Source organism: Natator depressus, chromosome 1, assembly GCF_965152275.1.
Source record: "Natator depressus isolate rNatDep1 chromosome 1, rNatDep2.hap1, whole genome shotgun sequence".
Classification (NCBI taxonomy): Eukaryota; Metazoa; Chordata; order Testudines; family Cheloniidae; genus Natator; species Natator depressus.
The window spans coordinates 246,957,570-246,973,221 of NC_134234.1; the positions used below are offsets into that span (position 1 = coordinate 246,957,570).

Genomic DNA, 15,652 nt, shown 5'->3' on the forward strand with positions numbered 1-15,652 from the left:
CCTCACTGCTTTGTTCTATGAACCTATCTTAGGTATTTATATAGCCCCTATTACCTTAATATCTGAGCATCTCACAGGCTTTAATATATTTCTTCTCACGACATCCCTGTGAGGTAAGGAAGTATTATCTCCATTTTATGGATGGAGTAACTGAGGCACAAAGGATCACGTAAATTGCCCACGGTCACACAGGAAGTCTATGGCAGAGCAGGGAATTGAACCCAGCTCGCCTGAGCCCCAGGTTAGCACTCTCACCACTGGACCCTGCTAACTTTCCTGTCAGAGTGTTTCTTTAGGGCGACTGCCAGGAATTACTTTCCATGCCATTGTTGGCCCACACAGCATAGATTGTGTACCAATGGACTAGATTGTCTACGTGGTCTTTGAGTTCCAACCCTATTTGCTAAGACTCTATGGAGTTTCCCGATGGGGTACAGAATCACTGCTCACCTGGTGGGTGCATGTTTCTGTTCTTCTTCTTCATCTGTGTCACTGCTGATAGTGATGACACTGACTGCAGGGCTGGGTGTGTCGGGAATGATTATCGTCTGCCGCTGTCGCTCCCGCGTGGTGCTGGAAGCCACGTCTCCCCACCCACACGTGACAGAAGTGCTGCAGGCCGGGCTGTTGTGCACCATGGCACAGCGAGGGGGAGTGTTCTCCTTCACGCGTTTCGATCGCTGAGGGGAGCTGATGGCCTGAGAGGACGAAACCTCATATGTGGACACGTTTCTGAAAATGACAAAAACGATCAGTTGGTTAAAGCCTGGATTGCTCAGATATTATTGGCTTTTGAGTCCTGGCGTCAACCTCTCTCAAATTCTTTTGTTGGTGAGGGCTGGGCACACTACAGAACTGGTGTACTTGCCTCTTCGAGGGAGGAAGGGAGCGCTTCACATCACTCATCACTAGAACTGGCTGAAAAATGTTTGGGTTTCTTTCCTGTGGAAAAGTTGGATTTTCTTGGCAAAAATTTTTAAAAAAAATTCAGTCTGAAAACCAAAATAGTTCAATTTGGAAATGCTGCCTCATGGGAATGCCTGGCCATGGTGCATCCTGGGAGATGTAGTCCAGACAAGCATCCCAGCACACTGAAGAGAATGGACGCATGAGGCACCACTGCTGCATTTCTAAATCAAAATATTTAATTTTTCATCCAAAATTTCAGTTTTTCAACCCCCCAAAATTGGAAGTTTTCCCATGGAAAGCAGACATTTTTCACAGAAAGCTGTTGTTTAGTTGAAAATCCAATTTCCTGTCCAAAAAAAAAAAAAAAAGTTTTGACAGAAAATTTTTGCCCAGCCTTCTCAGTTTCATTTGGCTCTGATGTGAGGTGGCAAAGGCAGTGGGTGCAGGGTGGAAGAAGTAAATAGGTTTTTCTTCACTAGTGGGGAAATATTCTCAACTCCCTCCTTTCTATCTTCCTAGTTCAATCCCCTGCACTAAAAGTAAATAAGGAAAATGGGGGTTCATTTGCATCAGGACCCTAAACACAGTGGAGGCAAAGAGTGGAGGCAACAAAAAGACCTTGAATGAAGGAGGAATGCATATTCTCTAGTATCCACATCATTATTCTCTAAAGCCTTTTTTCCCCTCCCCCCAGCACAACATTTTCAGAGTCAAAGGAAAAAAGACAGTTACCTTTTCCATAACTGGTGTTATTCGAGATGCGTTGCTCACGTCCATTCCATATTAGGTATGTGCGCTCGCCACATGCATCGGTGCTGGAAGTTTTTCCCTTAGCAGTATCCATTGGGGACCGGCTCTGGCGCCTTCTGGAGTGGTGCCTGCATGGTGCAGTACAAGGGGCGCTTGCGGCTCTCCCCACCCTCAGTTTCTTCTTGCCAGAAACTGTGACAGTGGGGAAGGGGAGTGGGTCATGGAATGGACATGAGCAACACATCTCGAAGAATATCATTTACGGAAAAGGTAACTGTCTTTTCTTTGAGTGCTTGCTCATGTCCATTCCATATTAGGTGACTCCAAAGCAATACCCCTGGAGGTGCGTAGGAGTTCACAGATGTGTCAATTGCAACACAACTCTGCCGAACCCAGCGTTGTCCCTGGCCTGCTGAGTGATGGCATAAGTGGTAAACGTGTGAACAGAGGATCACGTTGCAGCTCTACAGATGTCCTGAATAGGGATGTGCACCAGGAACGCCGCCAAAGACACCAGCGCTCTCATCGAGGGGGCTCTGACAATCGGCGGTGGCGGAACCCCACCAGGTTGTAACAGATCCTTATGCATGAGGTAATCGAATTGGAAATCCTCTGTGAGGACACCAGGTGACCCTTCATCCTATCCGCTGTAGCAATGAAGAGTTGAGTCGATTTTTGGAAAGGCTTGGTATGTTCTAAGTAGAAAGCCAAGGCCCTCCAGATGTCCAGGACATGAAGATGCCTCTCCTCACTGGTCTTGTGCGGTTTGGGACAGAACACTGGGAGGAAGATGTCCTGGTTCTTATGAAAGGTGGAGACCACCTTTGGCAGGAAGGCCGGGTGGGGCCACAACTGAACCTTATCTTTGAAGAATACCATGTACAGAGGTTCTGAGGTCAAGGCTTTAATTTCAGAGACCCGTCTCACCGACGTCACTGTCACCAGCAACGCAACCTTCCATGACAGGTGGGAAAGGGAGCAGGAACCCAACGGCTCAAAGGGTGGGCCGGTGAGCCTAGAGAGGACCAAGTTAAGATCCCACTGTGGGACAGGAGTCCATACCTGGGGGAAGAGTCTCTCGAGCTCTCTCAACAATATGTCCGTCATGTCATGGAAAAACACCATCTGTCCTTGGATCGGCGGGTGAAAAGTGGAGATGGCTGCTAGATGCACTCTAATGGAAGAGTGTGCCAGGCCCTGGTTCCTCAAATGGAGCAGATAGTCCAGAACAGCCTGTACGGAAGAACGCGAAGGAGAGATGCCACGCTCAGACGCCCAGCGGGAAAACCTCGTCCACTTGGCCAGGTAAGTCAGTCTGGTTGAGGGCTTCCTACTCCCCAGGAGGACCTGTTGGACTCCTTCCGAACAGGTCCACTCCTCCGGGTTCAGCCACGCAGCATCCATACCGAAAGGTGGAGAGACTCAAGGTTGGGGTGTAGGAGCTGGCCGTGGTCCTGTGACAGCAGGTCCGGGAGGTTGGGCAGGGGCCAGGGAGGGGCTGCTGACAAGCTCATGAGCGTGCCTAACCAATGTTGGTGAGGCCACACCAGGGCGATCATGATGACCCGTGTATTGTGTCTCTTGATCTTTGCCAGGACCCTGCTGATGAGTGGAATCGGAGGGAGTGCGTACATCAGGCCCCACAACCATGACAGGAGGAAGGCATCGGAGAGGGAGCCTTTGCTCAGACCTTGCCAAGAGCAAAACCAGTGGCATTTCCTGTTCTGTCTGGTGGCGAACAGGTCCACTTGGGGAGTTCCCCACCTTTGGAAGATCATGCAGGATACCTCTGGATGGAATGACCACTTGTGGTGAGAGAAGAAATCCCTGGTGAGCTGGTCCGCCAGCGTATTCTTGACACCAGGAAGGTGACAAGCTTCCAGGTGGATTTCGTGCTGATGCAGAAGTCCCATAGGCAGAGTGCCTCTTGATAGAGAGCCAACGAGTGTGGTCCCCTTTGCCTGTTGATGTAGAACATAGAGGCTGTGTTGTCCATCAGGACTCATACCACCTTGCCTGACAGGTGGGGCAGGAAAACTCCGCACGCCGGCCGGACTGCTTGGAGCTCTCTGATGTTTACGTGCAACTTTGCCTCCTTCAGGGACCACATCCCCTGTGTCTGGAGGTTGCCAAGATGTGCATCCCAGCTGAGGTCCAAGGTGTCCGACACCAACTTGATGGAATGAGGGGGGTTGTTGAACGGAACCCCTTCCAGGACTGTTCTGCCGTCAGTCCACCATTGCAGCGAGGTAAGTATCACCTGGGGAATGGTAACGATCTTTTCCAGAGGGTCTCTGGACTGAAAATAGACCGCCCCCAGCCATTATTGTAGGGGGCCCCTTTCGATACCTGGCATGGCAGACCACGTAAGTGAATGCTGCCATGTGACCCAGGAGGCGCAGACAGACCCTGGCTGTAGTCAGAGGGAACGTGGAGACTTATGTGATGAGGTTCGTCAACATGTGGAACCCTTCCAGCGGCAGGAACGCTCTGGCGCTGGTCAAGTCGAGGACCACTCCAATGAACTCTCTCCTCTGCACTGGCACGAACGTTGACTTTTTGTTGTTTACCAGTAGGCCCAGAGTGCGGCACATGGCCTGAAGCACCACAACATCCCGTTGGACTTGAGACCTGGAGCTGCCCTTGATGAGACAGTCGTCGAGGTATGGGTAGATCTGAATACCCCGGCACCCGAGGTAAGTCGCTGCCACCGACATCCACTTGTTAAACACTCTCGGTGCTGTTGCCAGGCCGAATGAGAGGACCACAAACTGGTAGTGGTGGGGCTCCATCATAAACCGGAGGAAGCGTCTCTGCCCTTGAAAGATTGCTATGTGGAAGTATGCGTCCTTCAAGTCGAGGGGAGCATACCAGTCTTCCGGATCCAGGGTGGGGATAATAGAAGCCAGGGAAATCATTTTACAGGATTTCAAAGCTCACAAGAACAGAGAAGGCATCAATGCTAGCCTAAGCAGCAGACGTTCCAGCACTGTTACTGGCGGCAAGAAGGAACTGAGGGTGCGGGGAGCCGGCAGCGCCCCTTATACTGCGACATGCGGGCGCCACTCCAGAGGGCACCAGAGCCGGTTCCCCTATAGATACTGCTGGGGGAAAAGCTTCCAGCACTGATGCATGTGGCGAGCACACACCTAATATGGACATGAGCAAGCACTCGAAGAAGAAAAGTGCTGGTTCCATTTTACAGGCAGTTTTTGACTGTGTTTTTGGTTTGGCCTGAAAGCTAACAAAAGGAATAGGTGGCATGTATCAAAGGGAAGAAATTATGGACATATCACACTGCACTGACTTACACAAGATCCTTTGCATAACAAATGACTGCACAGTAGCATTTGCAGTGCCTTTTGAATACCAATGAGAAACATGGAGTATCCTCTTCTCGAAAGGAGCATATCCCTCATTTGGATACAAAAGCATCACAAATAACGTAAAATAGAGGACCGTGGAAAGCAGCTGCTCTGAGAGTGTCGGACTCCTTCCTAATGCAGACGCCTTGTGCCCTGGTGGCAGATTACTGGGGGCTGGGGAGACACTTTGTATGTCCAGATGTATTGTGATCTATTCCCTGTTTTACTGGCTTGCTGGGTCTTAACTGGCTCTGTTCTGTATTATGAATGGCGTAAGACGGCTGGAATCCTCTCAAAGTAAATGAAACATTACACATTAGAGAGCAGACAAACAGGAAGGATTTGAATACTGGCATCTTAAGTACAGTGGAACTGGTTGTGAATTCAGTAGTTTCTCTGGCCCCAATCTGGTCACCTAAGAGCTGTGAGCTCCTCTGTTTGTCCCCTTCTGTAGGTCCAGCTACACAGTCAAATAAACCCTGCAGCAGCGAGTCTCAGAGCCCAGATCAACTGACTTGGTTTCACAAGGCTTGTGCTCTGGGGCTAAAAATAGCAGTTTAGATGTTCCTGCTCGGGCTGGAGCCTGGGATCTGAGACCCTCCCCCATTGCAGGGTTTCAGAGCCCAGGGTCTAGCCTCAGTGGGAACTTTTACATTGCTATTTTTAGCCAAGTAGCAAGAGTCTGAGTCAGTTGACGTGGCACTGAAACTCGCTGTTGCGGGTGTTTTTTTGCTGTGTAGACGTACCCTGTAAGAGCAGGCCATTTCTGGATCTCTCTCTCTTTCTTGCTCTTTCTTTTCTTAGAAAAATTCAGTGCTAATTAAAGGTGCTGGTTTAACAGCCCTAAAGACCTCAGCTCTCTGTCCACAGACCAGCTACAGCACAAGCAGCAACAAAGTATACTTTTGACATATGCACCCTGCCAATGTGCCCCACCCACAGGGATTACCACAGGAGCGAGAGGGTTATTGCACATGCATTCTTGCATTTTGTTCATGCAACTGCATGCTATGGGCCAGAACCTGGCCCCACTCCTGCAGGACAAAACATCCATAAAACTGATGGCTCCAACCCCCCAAAATTCCCGTGTAGGAGAATCTTTGGGTGGCACAGAACTCCTGCAGTAGCCCCTATGCCACCTCCCGTCCGAGACCTTGGCGCAGGAGATGTTCTTACGCCCCCATGATTCCTTTGGGGCCATTGTAGACTAGCATAAGCTAGGGCAGCCAGAAGACTGCTCTAATGTATGCCAGGGAGTGGCCCATGTCTAGAATGAGGGAAGAGTACAGGTGGCTTAGGGCTATCTTTGCCCTTCACTTTGTGTCGAATGCATCACAGCTGAACCAGTGGATCTATCCCTGCATGTAGGCAATCACCCATTTGCTCTTGAATGGACATATTCTAGGTGCACGCCTTAGGTCCATTGTTTCTGAAAATATGGCCTTTTGAGGGGATGACAATGTTGAGGAAATGTGGCCACTTTTAGGAGTGTCATTGAGATCAGACAGAGGGAGATGGTTACACCTTTTGTCTATGGATATTTTGGGATTGGGGCATTCTGAATCAGCACATCTGAATTGCATAAACAGAATACAGATATTTTTTTGTGGGGGGAGGTAGGTAGGTAATAAGAATTTTGATTGGCATTAATTTGCGGAGACTTATACAATTGACTTGTGGCTCTGCTGCTCACAGTGATGTGGTCATCCCCAACACAGGGCATTAAAATTGTATGACACCTCACTTCATCATGCAGTCTATATTTATAACTACTCTGTTCTATATATATTCACTGAAGTGGAAGCAACGGGGCTTTTAAGTGGTTCAATATCCACTAATTCTGCCAAGACATCAATTTAATGGATTTAAATAGGCACAGTTGCATGCCCTTCTGTTTGAATGACTTCTCCTCTCTCTTGGAAAGCTGAGCAGAACCCTACTACAGTACATATACAGAGAATCAGAATACTATGGGCCTGATCCTTCTCTCACAACTAGTTCCTCCTGATTTACACATGGTGCACATGAGAGAAGAATCAGGATGTCTGTTGGGAAAAAGGCATTTCCTCCCCTCTCTTTATACAGTTTCCACCAAAATTGCCATTAGCCTCAGTGCATGCAGCTCCGTCAACTTCAGCAGTGAATTTGGCCCTCGGAGTCCTTAGGCTTCCGCTATGCTCCTTGCCACTTACCTCGTAGATGACTGGTGCTGCTTGTTCTTCCTGGAGGAAGTGGTGCTGGTCGGCTGTTGCCTCATGACATGAGCCACGCCCACATTCAAGGGCTGAGCTGCGGGAAGAGTCACGTGACTAGCTAAAAGCGCAGGCTGCTGCATGATGGGATTATAATGGCTGCCGTGAGCATGTGTGTTTCTGCAAGAGGAGGGAAATTGGAGATAAATGCATTTTAAATGTGTATCAGTTCTTAAAAGGCTTTCATTAGCCTCAGAAATGCCTCCAGCTAAATGTGACTTTGGGCATGCCAGTCCTGGCATCAAGCTTGGGTTGGTGTTTTTCTCCCTTTCTTCCCTTTGCTTTTCAGAGGCCTTTGCTTCATTCTCTCGCAGGGATGGGGGCGGCATGCCCCTAGTTTATATTCAGAACACATACCCCCACTGGAGCCACTCAGGGCCATTGCCTGTGTTGGCATCAGAGGGCAGGTGAGAGGGATGCACATCACCCTTTCCCCTAGTGCTGACCTCACTGCCTCTGCAGTTCTCCGATCCCCACCTCTGCCTGAGGAACAAGGGACTCAGCTCAGTCCCAAACCAAACCATCTCAGGATGTATCCTGCCGCAATCACCCGACTATAATAGTATGCCTGTGGCTAAGGCTTAAAAACAACACACACACACATTCATACTTTGACCACGTGGGTAGCTTTTTCTCTATAGCTTGTTGTTCTGCCTACAGTATCCACCTACATGCTCCAATCCCCTCTCTGTCCTTCAGGAAGACCTTCTCCAGCTCCTTCAGATGCGACTCACAAAAGCAATTCCCCACAACTCAGATGTCACATCAGGCTATCAGGGAAGCCAGAATAAGTCTCTGAGTCCCAACGATAACTGACACTCCCTAAGGTCGCGGTATAACAAGGACTTTGGAGTGAGATGCCAACTCACAGTGGAGTAGCAATCTCCCACCAGTGCTGTTCTGTGGACCACCTGGGTATGGCACTCTTCCAACTAAGGTTCAAAGTAGAGATGATCTGCACAGCACACAGGCAAAAGGAGAGGAGACAGCCTGCTGAAACAAAAATCTTCCACCCACCAACTGTTCACTGAGAAACCATCCGGGAAAGCAACTGATGTTTTGACCCAGTAGTGATGTCTTATTTGTGGAATAAACCACAGCAATGGAGCAAGTGACAATCTGACCAGGTTCCTTTGGGGATGAACAGATTTCAAACTCCTTAACTATGCTGTGCTTGTGACTGACTGTCTCGGAGACTACAAGAGCAGAGTTAGCGCCTCTTTAGTGCCCGTTTTCATAAAGTATAAAGGGTGAAAATGACAAGGGGATTTGCCAATCTGACATCTCATATGAATTTGCTTCAGGGGCAAAGGATTTGGCCTTACGAGAGCCTTGAAGGATACCCCATTTACCCACCACTTTAATCCTCTTACTTTCAAGGCCTTGCATTGCAGCTCCCATCCTCACTACTGCCTTCTCTCAGTGCCTACTCACACTGACCTCTGAAGTAGCAAGAGCAACTTGCAGTGGAAAGACTATCAAAGGTAGACAGAGCATCATTGGAGATGTTCCAGGTAGGGATGTAAATATCGGTTAAAAAAGCCGCCTGGCTGGAGTCCCTCCGGTTGGTGCGGGGCCACTGGGGTTAACAGTTAAGGGTTAGTCTAATGCTTACTGGTTAACCTTTTACATCCCTCGTTCCAGGAGAGATGAAATAAACCATTAATGGAACAATTTCGGGAAGGGCCTACCATGATAAACGGGTTCAAAGTAATTGGCCTGAGAAGTGCCTCTCCATCCCTAATCCTTTGACAGAGGTCAGGATTTCACAAACAACTGTAGCACAGACAGGATCCGGCCAAAATTCCATTCCCACTCTGCCTGAAAACGCCAAAGACCCACTTTCCAGGCCTGCACCGAGACTGCCAAAGGCCAAAGCTCTCCTGCATAACTTTCCACAGATGTCGCCCCCCACAGAATTATCCTGCCTCTCAGGAAGTTTTCACCAGCGCAAAAAGTGCTGCAAACTGAATCTGGGATACAACACAGCACAAAACAATAGGGCTATTTGGCTTTTTAAACAAGCCACGACGGATGCGGATGGTCGGGGAGAAGATGCTGGGATCAAGAATGGAGCATATGTCTTTTTTTCTTGCAAGATGTTATCGTGTCACAAGGACTGACCTGTAAGGAGCAGCTTAAGAGAGGCTAGACCTGAATTTGGTTTTATGATGGATGGTTCCCTTCATACTCAAAATATCCAAAAGCACCTTACAGACCAAGTCAGATGCTGGGAGTCCAGTGACTGTGTGGGCAAAGACTGCGCCCACTGTGCATTCAGCGTTAGCCCAGAAGGACACCCTGGGATATTAGAAACTACTCAGACACAGAGGCTGTCAGACAGACATTCACATATAGTGGGTGTCTCACAGATATACATACAATACTCCAGGTTTACCTCCAGTCTGCCAGCGGCTGGGTCCCTGCCATGGTCTCTGGTATGACAGTTGCGTGCTGGACTGAGGTGTGGGCGGCTACTCCAGTCAATTGCTGCCAGGCTGGAGGGAGCAGGATCTGCTGGGTCCCGCTAGGCCAGGCCTGCTGTTGAACAGAAGAGAAATTGGTGGTTAAAAAGAATCACCACTCATTGCTTTGGTGCCAGCCCATCCTAGGAGGGAGGTTTTAATGCCTTCAGGAAACTACAGTAAAATAGTTTTCAGTACAGAGCACACAAAGGAGTAGAGAAATCCCTGCTAATGTATTCCAAGGCAGCAGCTGGGTCACAGTTAGGAATAGGAAAATGAGAACTGGCCCGAATCTCAACCCAAACTTCAACTAGAACCAGAATTTTTTGTTTCTGTTCTTCAGATCAGTTTGGCTCAGAGGCCCCACCACACTCACTCCCTCTCCCCCTATCGGGCCTTCTGCCTTTGCAGAAATGCATCTTGGGGTCTCAGCAGGCCTGGCATATTTTCCTGGGCTGGATGCTGTCTTCAAATCTCATTAGTTCCCAGGCTTCCTAAGGGTTAGTTAATAAAACCTGGGTCACCTCTGAGCTAGGGACACCCTAGGCTACTAAAACTGAAACAAAACAGCTGGCTAAAGGCCAACAGAGAGTGTGCCAGATCAGAAATATTTTCTCCCTTGCCACCCCAAACAGAACTGAACAGAATATAGAGTCAAGAGGATCAGGAAAGGGAAAGGATGGGTTAGGAGGATTGGTGGGAGAAGTGAGAGGGATTTAAAGGTCAAAGAGGGAGTTGTGTATTAGGAGTCTTACAATAGAGAAGGAGAGAGAAAGAAAAGGGATAGCTGGAGGGAAGGAACTGAGAGTCAGGGGAGCGGGAGGATGGGATCAGAGAAGAATGAAGGAAGGATCTAGTTGAACTGGAAAGAGGGAATGTGATGTGGAACAGGTCCGGTAGAAAAATGGATATTTCATGAGATTCAGATAGGCTTATTCACACAAAATCTACTTCATTAGTTCCAGTTAGCTCACATCTAAAGCACAGGCGGAAAAATGTGAGATTTAAAAACTAAATTCAAAACAGATATTACCAGAGGCAAAAGAGAGTCAATTCCCTATCCCTAATCCTAACAAATTTTTGATGACTAAGGGCCAGATTGTGATCCCCTTACTGACATGGGTAGTGCTTTACTCCATGGAAAGTTCCATTGACGTCAATGAGACAATTTGGAGAATAAAGTGCTATTCAGCCCCGAGTAAGAGTATCAAAATCTGGCCCTGAATTCATTTCAGCTAAAGGAGCTTTAGTACGTGCAAGTCACTCAGGTGTAAAGCAGCTGATTACTTTACACAAATAACAATTTCTGATGCATGAAAGGTGTGAGTGTCATGTTTTCACACTGACTGAAAAACAGCGGATTCTGAGCACTAATGCCCACTTTCACTGACTTGCTCAGGCACTAAAGGAGAGTTGAGAGATTTGAGAATGAGAAATATGCTAGGACTCCGTCTGTGCTGAAATACAAAGCATGACAGTCGCCACCTTGCTGGAAAATTGTTCGGAAGCACAGTTCTGCCAGCTAGCAGGCTTTGGTGCTCCAATCTGGACAGACAGTGGATATGTCTAGCCTGGAGCGGGGAGAGCGGGGTGGGAGAGTGGGGGAAGGCTACAAATACATATTTGTATTTTACTCCACAAGCAGTTCCACTGAAACCAGTAGGAATATTTGTGGGGGAAAGTATTATTCAGTGAGCGTTATTAAGTTAATATTTGCCCAGAGCAAATGCATTAACAAATCTTTTCTTTAAAAAGTTCTCTAAAATCTTTAAGGACTGGAAGTTGTGAAGATCTTGGTTTTAACTCATCTGAAAGGTGACACTTCCAGAATCAGTGTCCCTCCAACATTGGTTCAACAGTAACTCAGAGGGAAAAGTAACATCTAGTAGATCACCAACATCAATTTTCTTCAGCACCTGGGACTCCCATCCACACCTAGTCTGTCTACACTGCAATTAAATAAACACTACAGCTGGCCGGTGTCAGCTGACTTGGGCTCAGGCTGCGGGTCTGTAAAATTGCAGTGTAGACATTCAGGCTTGTGCTGGAGTCTGGGCCCCTCTCTCCTCGTGGGCTCCCAGAGCTCAGGCTGGAGCCTGAGCCATATCTGCACAGCAATTTTACAGTCCTGTGAGCCCAAGTCAGCTGACACAGAGCAGCTGCAGGTCTTTAACTGCAGTGTAGATGTATCCACAGTGGCCCAGTCCAACCCTACTTAGCTTGTGAGATCTCGAGGAGATCACAGCACACAATAGATTTTTTGTGTAATTGCCTTCCCATTGCAAATTTATTTCTAATTTCAATTTTTATTGATGATCCCTCAGTTCCTATGGTTGAAGAACAGAGGTCACAGTGGTATCTGCTTGGTATTCATGAAGGGCTGCTTTCTATAAGCAGAGGAAATTGGCCATTATCACTAGTGCTAGTCATTAACATACAAAAGTGGATAAAAGGAATATCATTTATTTGTTAAAACCTAATAGTTTCTGCTTATGCCCCCTTTAATGTTCATCCTTCCTTCCTAAAGTTGCACACGAGTCACAAACTGAACGGAGAACAGCCTTAACGCAATGGTGCACAGTATACCAGAGCCTTGTCAGTCCTACTCTTTAATCACCTACCCCTACATGAATGGGGCTTTCAGTCTATTATGAGCCTGCCCTGTCCGAACAACACTATATTTTTGAATCAAGACTTAATGGGCACCAAGTGAGAACAAATGGCAGATGAAGTTATAGGGGCAAGGCTTCGAAGACAGACAAAATCACTTCTTACCTCCTTGAATGACCCTTACAAAACATTAAGTGAATTTAGCAGTGAACTCCTCAGGTTAGCCACATAACAGGTACTGTATAGCACAGGCAGTATCACTGCAAGCTCCCCCCATCCTGACCCTCTAATGTTTCTCCAGCCGGACCTGGAGCCATCACCCCTAGGGATGTCTTTGGAACATTCCTTACTTAGCTTCTTTGTTGAGGCCTCTAAAGGGTGGCAGCTGATGTCTATTGGGATGGTGGTTTCTGCAACATGAACATTTGACTTCTGGGAACTGGACTGAGACCGTTATCCCATTTCACACAGATCATTTAACAGCTCCCAGTAGGAACAAACTTTCAGTGATTACTGACTTGGGCTGAATTCAAAATGGGGACAGGGATAAAAATGTTCCCCAGCTCAATTAGCTAAGCTATCCAGTCCCCAAGGAGACACTTTCCATAGCAGGAGGCCTTCCACGTGGGGTATTTACTGGGCAGCTGATTGTGCCGTTTTCTTCTTCTGTGCTGCCTCCTTCTGTCTCAGTTTCTGATCAGTACTTCAGAGGAGAATCTAAAGGCGAGCTGCAAGTGAACCAATCCCTGCCATTTTTCCTAGCTCAGACTCCTCCTCTTAATCAGACATGTTTTTGACTGGGATTGGAGCCTTAGGGGAGTTAGATGCCGAAATCCCACAGAAATTCTCTTCCATTCTATACTGCTAGACTATCCTATTCTAATTCTCTGTTGGGCTCCTTTGAAAACCCAGCCTTAGTGTCCAAAGCTGTGTAGGAGCTAGTATTTAAAGCATAATGGGTTAGATTCTTCCCTCAAATATGTATGCAGATCGCCCATCAATTTCAATGGAGGAGTTGCACGGGTGCGTCTGAAGGCAGAATCAGGCCGAGTGGCTCGTGCGCTTGCCCCTAGCCACTGCCCGGCACAGCATCCCACGTCACTGCTTTGGGATTGGCTGCAGCATGACAGACGCAGCTTAACACCAAAATCCATTCCATATGAACAGAAAATAGGAGTATTTCAGTCTAGCAAACAAGTCTGCGAATTACATTTGTCCTCTCCGTACCCTCCCTGGTATTTTCTAAACTGGTGCCCCTTAGTGCCAGAGCTAGACTCCCCTGCAAGCTCAGCAATCACATCCCTGTGTACGTATCAGTCCAGGCACACCATTACAAAGATTTCCCAGGGTCATCTTGCTCTGATGACTTAATTTAGGAATCATATAGTCTATTACAACCTGGTCATATTCAGATGCCACCAACATGACAGCAGGATCTCTCGAGTGCTGGCATAGACAGCGTGCGTGCTCAGAGACTGAGCCATGGAATTCAAGGGCATCAGCTACATCCCTCTCTAGGGTGATATCGGTGCCACTGTGCTGGATTCACATTGTGTAGCCACACAGCACTGAGGGGGCTACACTGTAAACAGAGTCTCTGCTTGAAGGTGTTTCACCCTGTTCCTTCCTAAGCCAGATTCAGAGATTGATTTACACAAAAACCTTAAACCTCTCCCCATCCTGTAGCCCCTCCAGCTCCCCCGCCCAAAAAAACCCCAAAACTCCCACGCTTTCCAGCCCAGCTCCAAATGTTGATTGTCTTGGGATTTTCTGCCTTGCTGAGTCAGATGAAAGGGCTGCTATAGTGGGCCTCTTTCTGTCTCAACCACATCTGCAGAACCAGGGCTGGAAAGGATACTCAGTCACAGGACCCTGGAGAGCTGTTCACAACACTGTGCTGTAACAAAGGACTAGCACCAGCAGGCAGGTGGATGAGGGGTGTGGATATTTTTGTTTTTACAGCTGTGGTTTAAAAAAGGTAAATAAACTGTTGTTGCTCCCCTGCAAGAGATTACCTGAGTTTACATGCTAAAGCCACTTCCTCCTTGTTTGGGGAGGGAGCCTGGATTTGTTCAGCTCTCCGCCACTTTTAGGGCGTGAATCTAGATTCATTGTCAGGGCCCCGGCACAAACTCTCTACTTATCAGGTAAGGACCATGGAATCATTTCATCGGCAGGAAAAGATTGCTTGGGCTGGTCCACTGGGACAGTGCTGCCATGTCCACTGCTTTGAGTAAGATTGCACAGGTGTGACTGAGAGCACACTTTGGCCCCTGGTGTCTCAATCCTAGGTCCAGATGAGGAAAGTGGGAGTGAGCTGCATCAGAAAGTAGCACAAATGGATGTGGCCCTATTTATTCAGAAGGGGCCGGTGGCAGCCAAGCAGGGTTTCCTGCCTAGGAGTGCTGTTGGGAAGGAGTGAAAGTGAGAAAATGCAGGAATGCAGAACACTCCTGAGGGAGAAGGGAAGGAAGGGACAAGCACTGGATCAGGCTTTTCAATGCATGACAACATCAATTTCAGGCTGGACAAAAACACCCCTGAAATACATGGTGCCCTGCCCCTTTAAGATGTGAAGCGACTGCACTGTTAAAGACTGGAATCAGCCTTCTTTCACCTGTCTCCCCTCCACACACAGGTATACTTGCTCACGTGGGTGAAAATGGACCCGGTAAGGTCGGGTGTAAGGGTTATTTTCACCACCCACTTTGCAGATTGCAGTCAGTGGTTAGGTCTAACTTTTCATTTCTGCAAGAACCAGCTTACAGAGACAATATACAAAACACACCCCTATCCATCACCACCGTGATGGCAGAGCTTATCCAAGGGCCTCAGGATGAGGGACTTGCAATCATTTGCAGGGCCCTGTTTCCTGGATTTGAAAGTATATAGAGAATAAATGGTAAGGGTCCAATTTTGGCATTCAGCCTCTACCAGTGCTGGAGTATATTGACGCGGGGATGAGCCCCACTGGCTGCTCCCAGAGACTTTATGACGTGTGCATTGTCCACACTCACAGCAGCCTGTAGAATACAGGCAGTACATGTGTAGCTACAGGAGGCAGCCAGAAAAAGATTTGGCAGTTCCCCACTACCATGACCTTTCACTGCACTGACGAAAGGTTCTGGCAGTGGGAGGCATTTGTGCAACCACAATTGCATGTGCTACATGCTGCAGTAAAGGCAGGCTGCGTTCACACGTCTCACTATGGTGTGTAGCTCCCTGCAGCTATGAAAGGCTCTAGCAGGTGGGAGGCGGTGGGGAAAGGGTCTGGCAGTTCCCCGCTGCTGGAGCCTGTCAC

The 15,652-nt window shown here is 48.1% G+C and overlaps 1 protein-coding gene across 3 annotated transcripts in view; it reads right to left on the bottom strand.

The window, feature by feature from the left end:
• Positions 1–15,652, bottom strand: part of HIPK2 (homeodomain interacting protein kinase 2) — a 189,991-nt gene that overhangs the window by 26,625 nt on the left and 147,714 nt on the right. For all 3 annotated transcript variants that reach the window (XR_012636370.1, XM_074940362.1, XM_074940376.1), the window contains exons 10-12: positions 9,675–9,817; positions 7,217–7,396; positions 451–732 (exon numbers count right to left, since the gene is read on the bottom strand). Coding sequence is in view for 2 of the 3 variants with exons in the window: in XM_074940362.1 (XP_074796463.1) it covers positions 451–732; positions 7,217–7,396; positions 9,675–9,817 (605 nt within the window). In the remaining variant the exon portion in view is untranslated. The remainder of the gene's footprint in view (positions 1–450; positions 733–7,216; positions 7,397–9,674; positions 9,818–15,652) is intronic.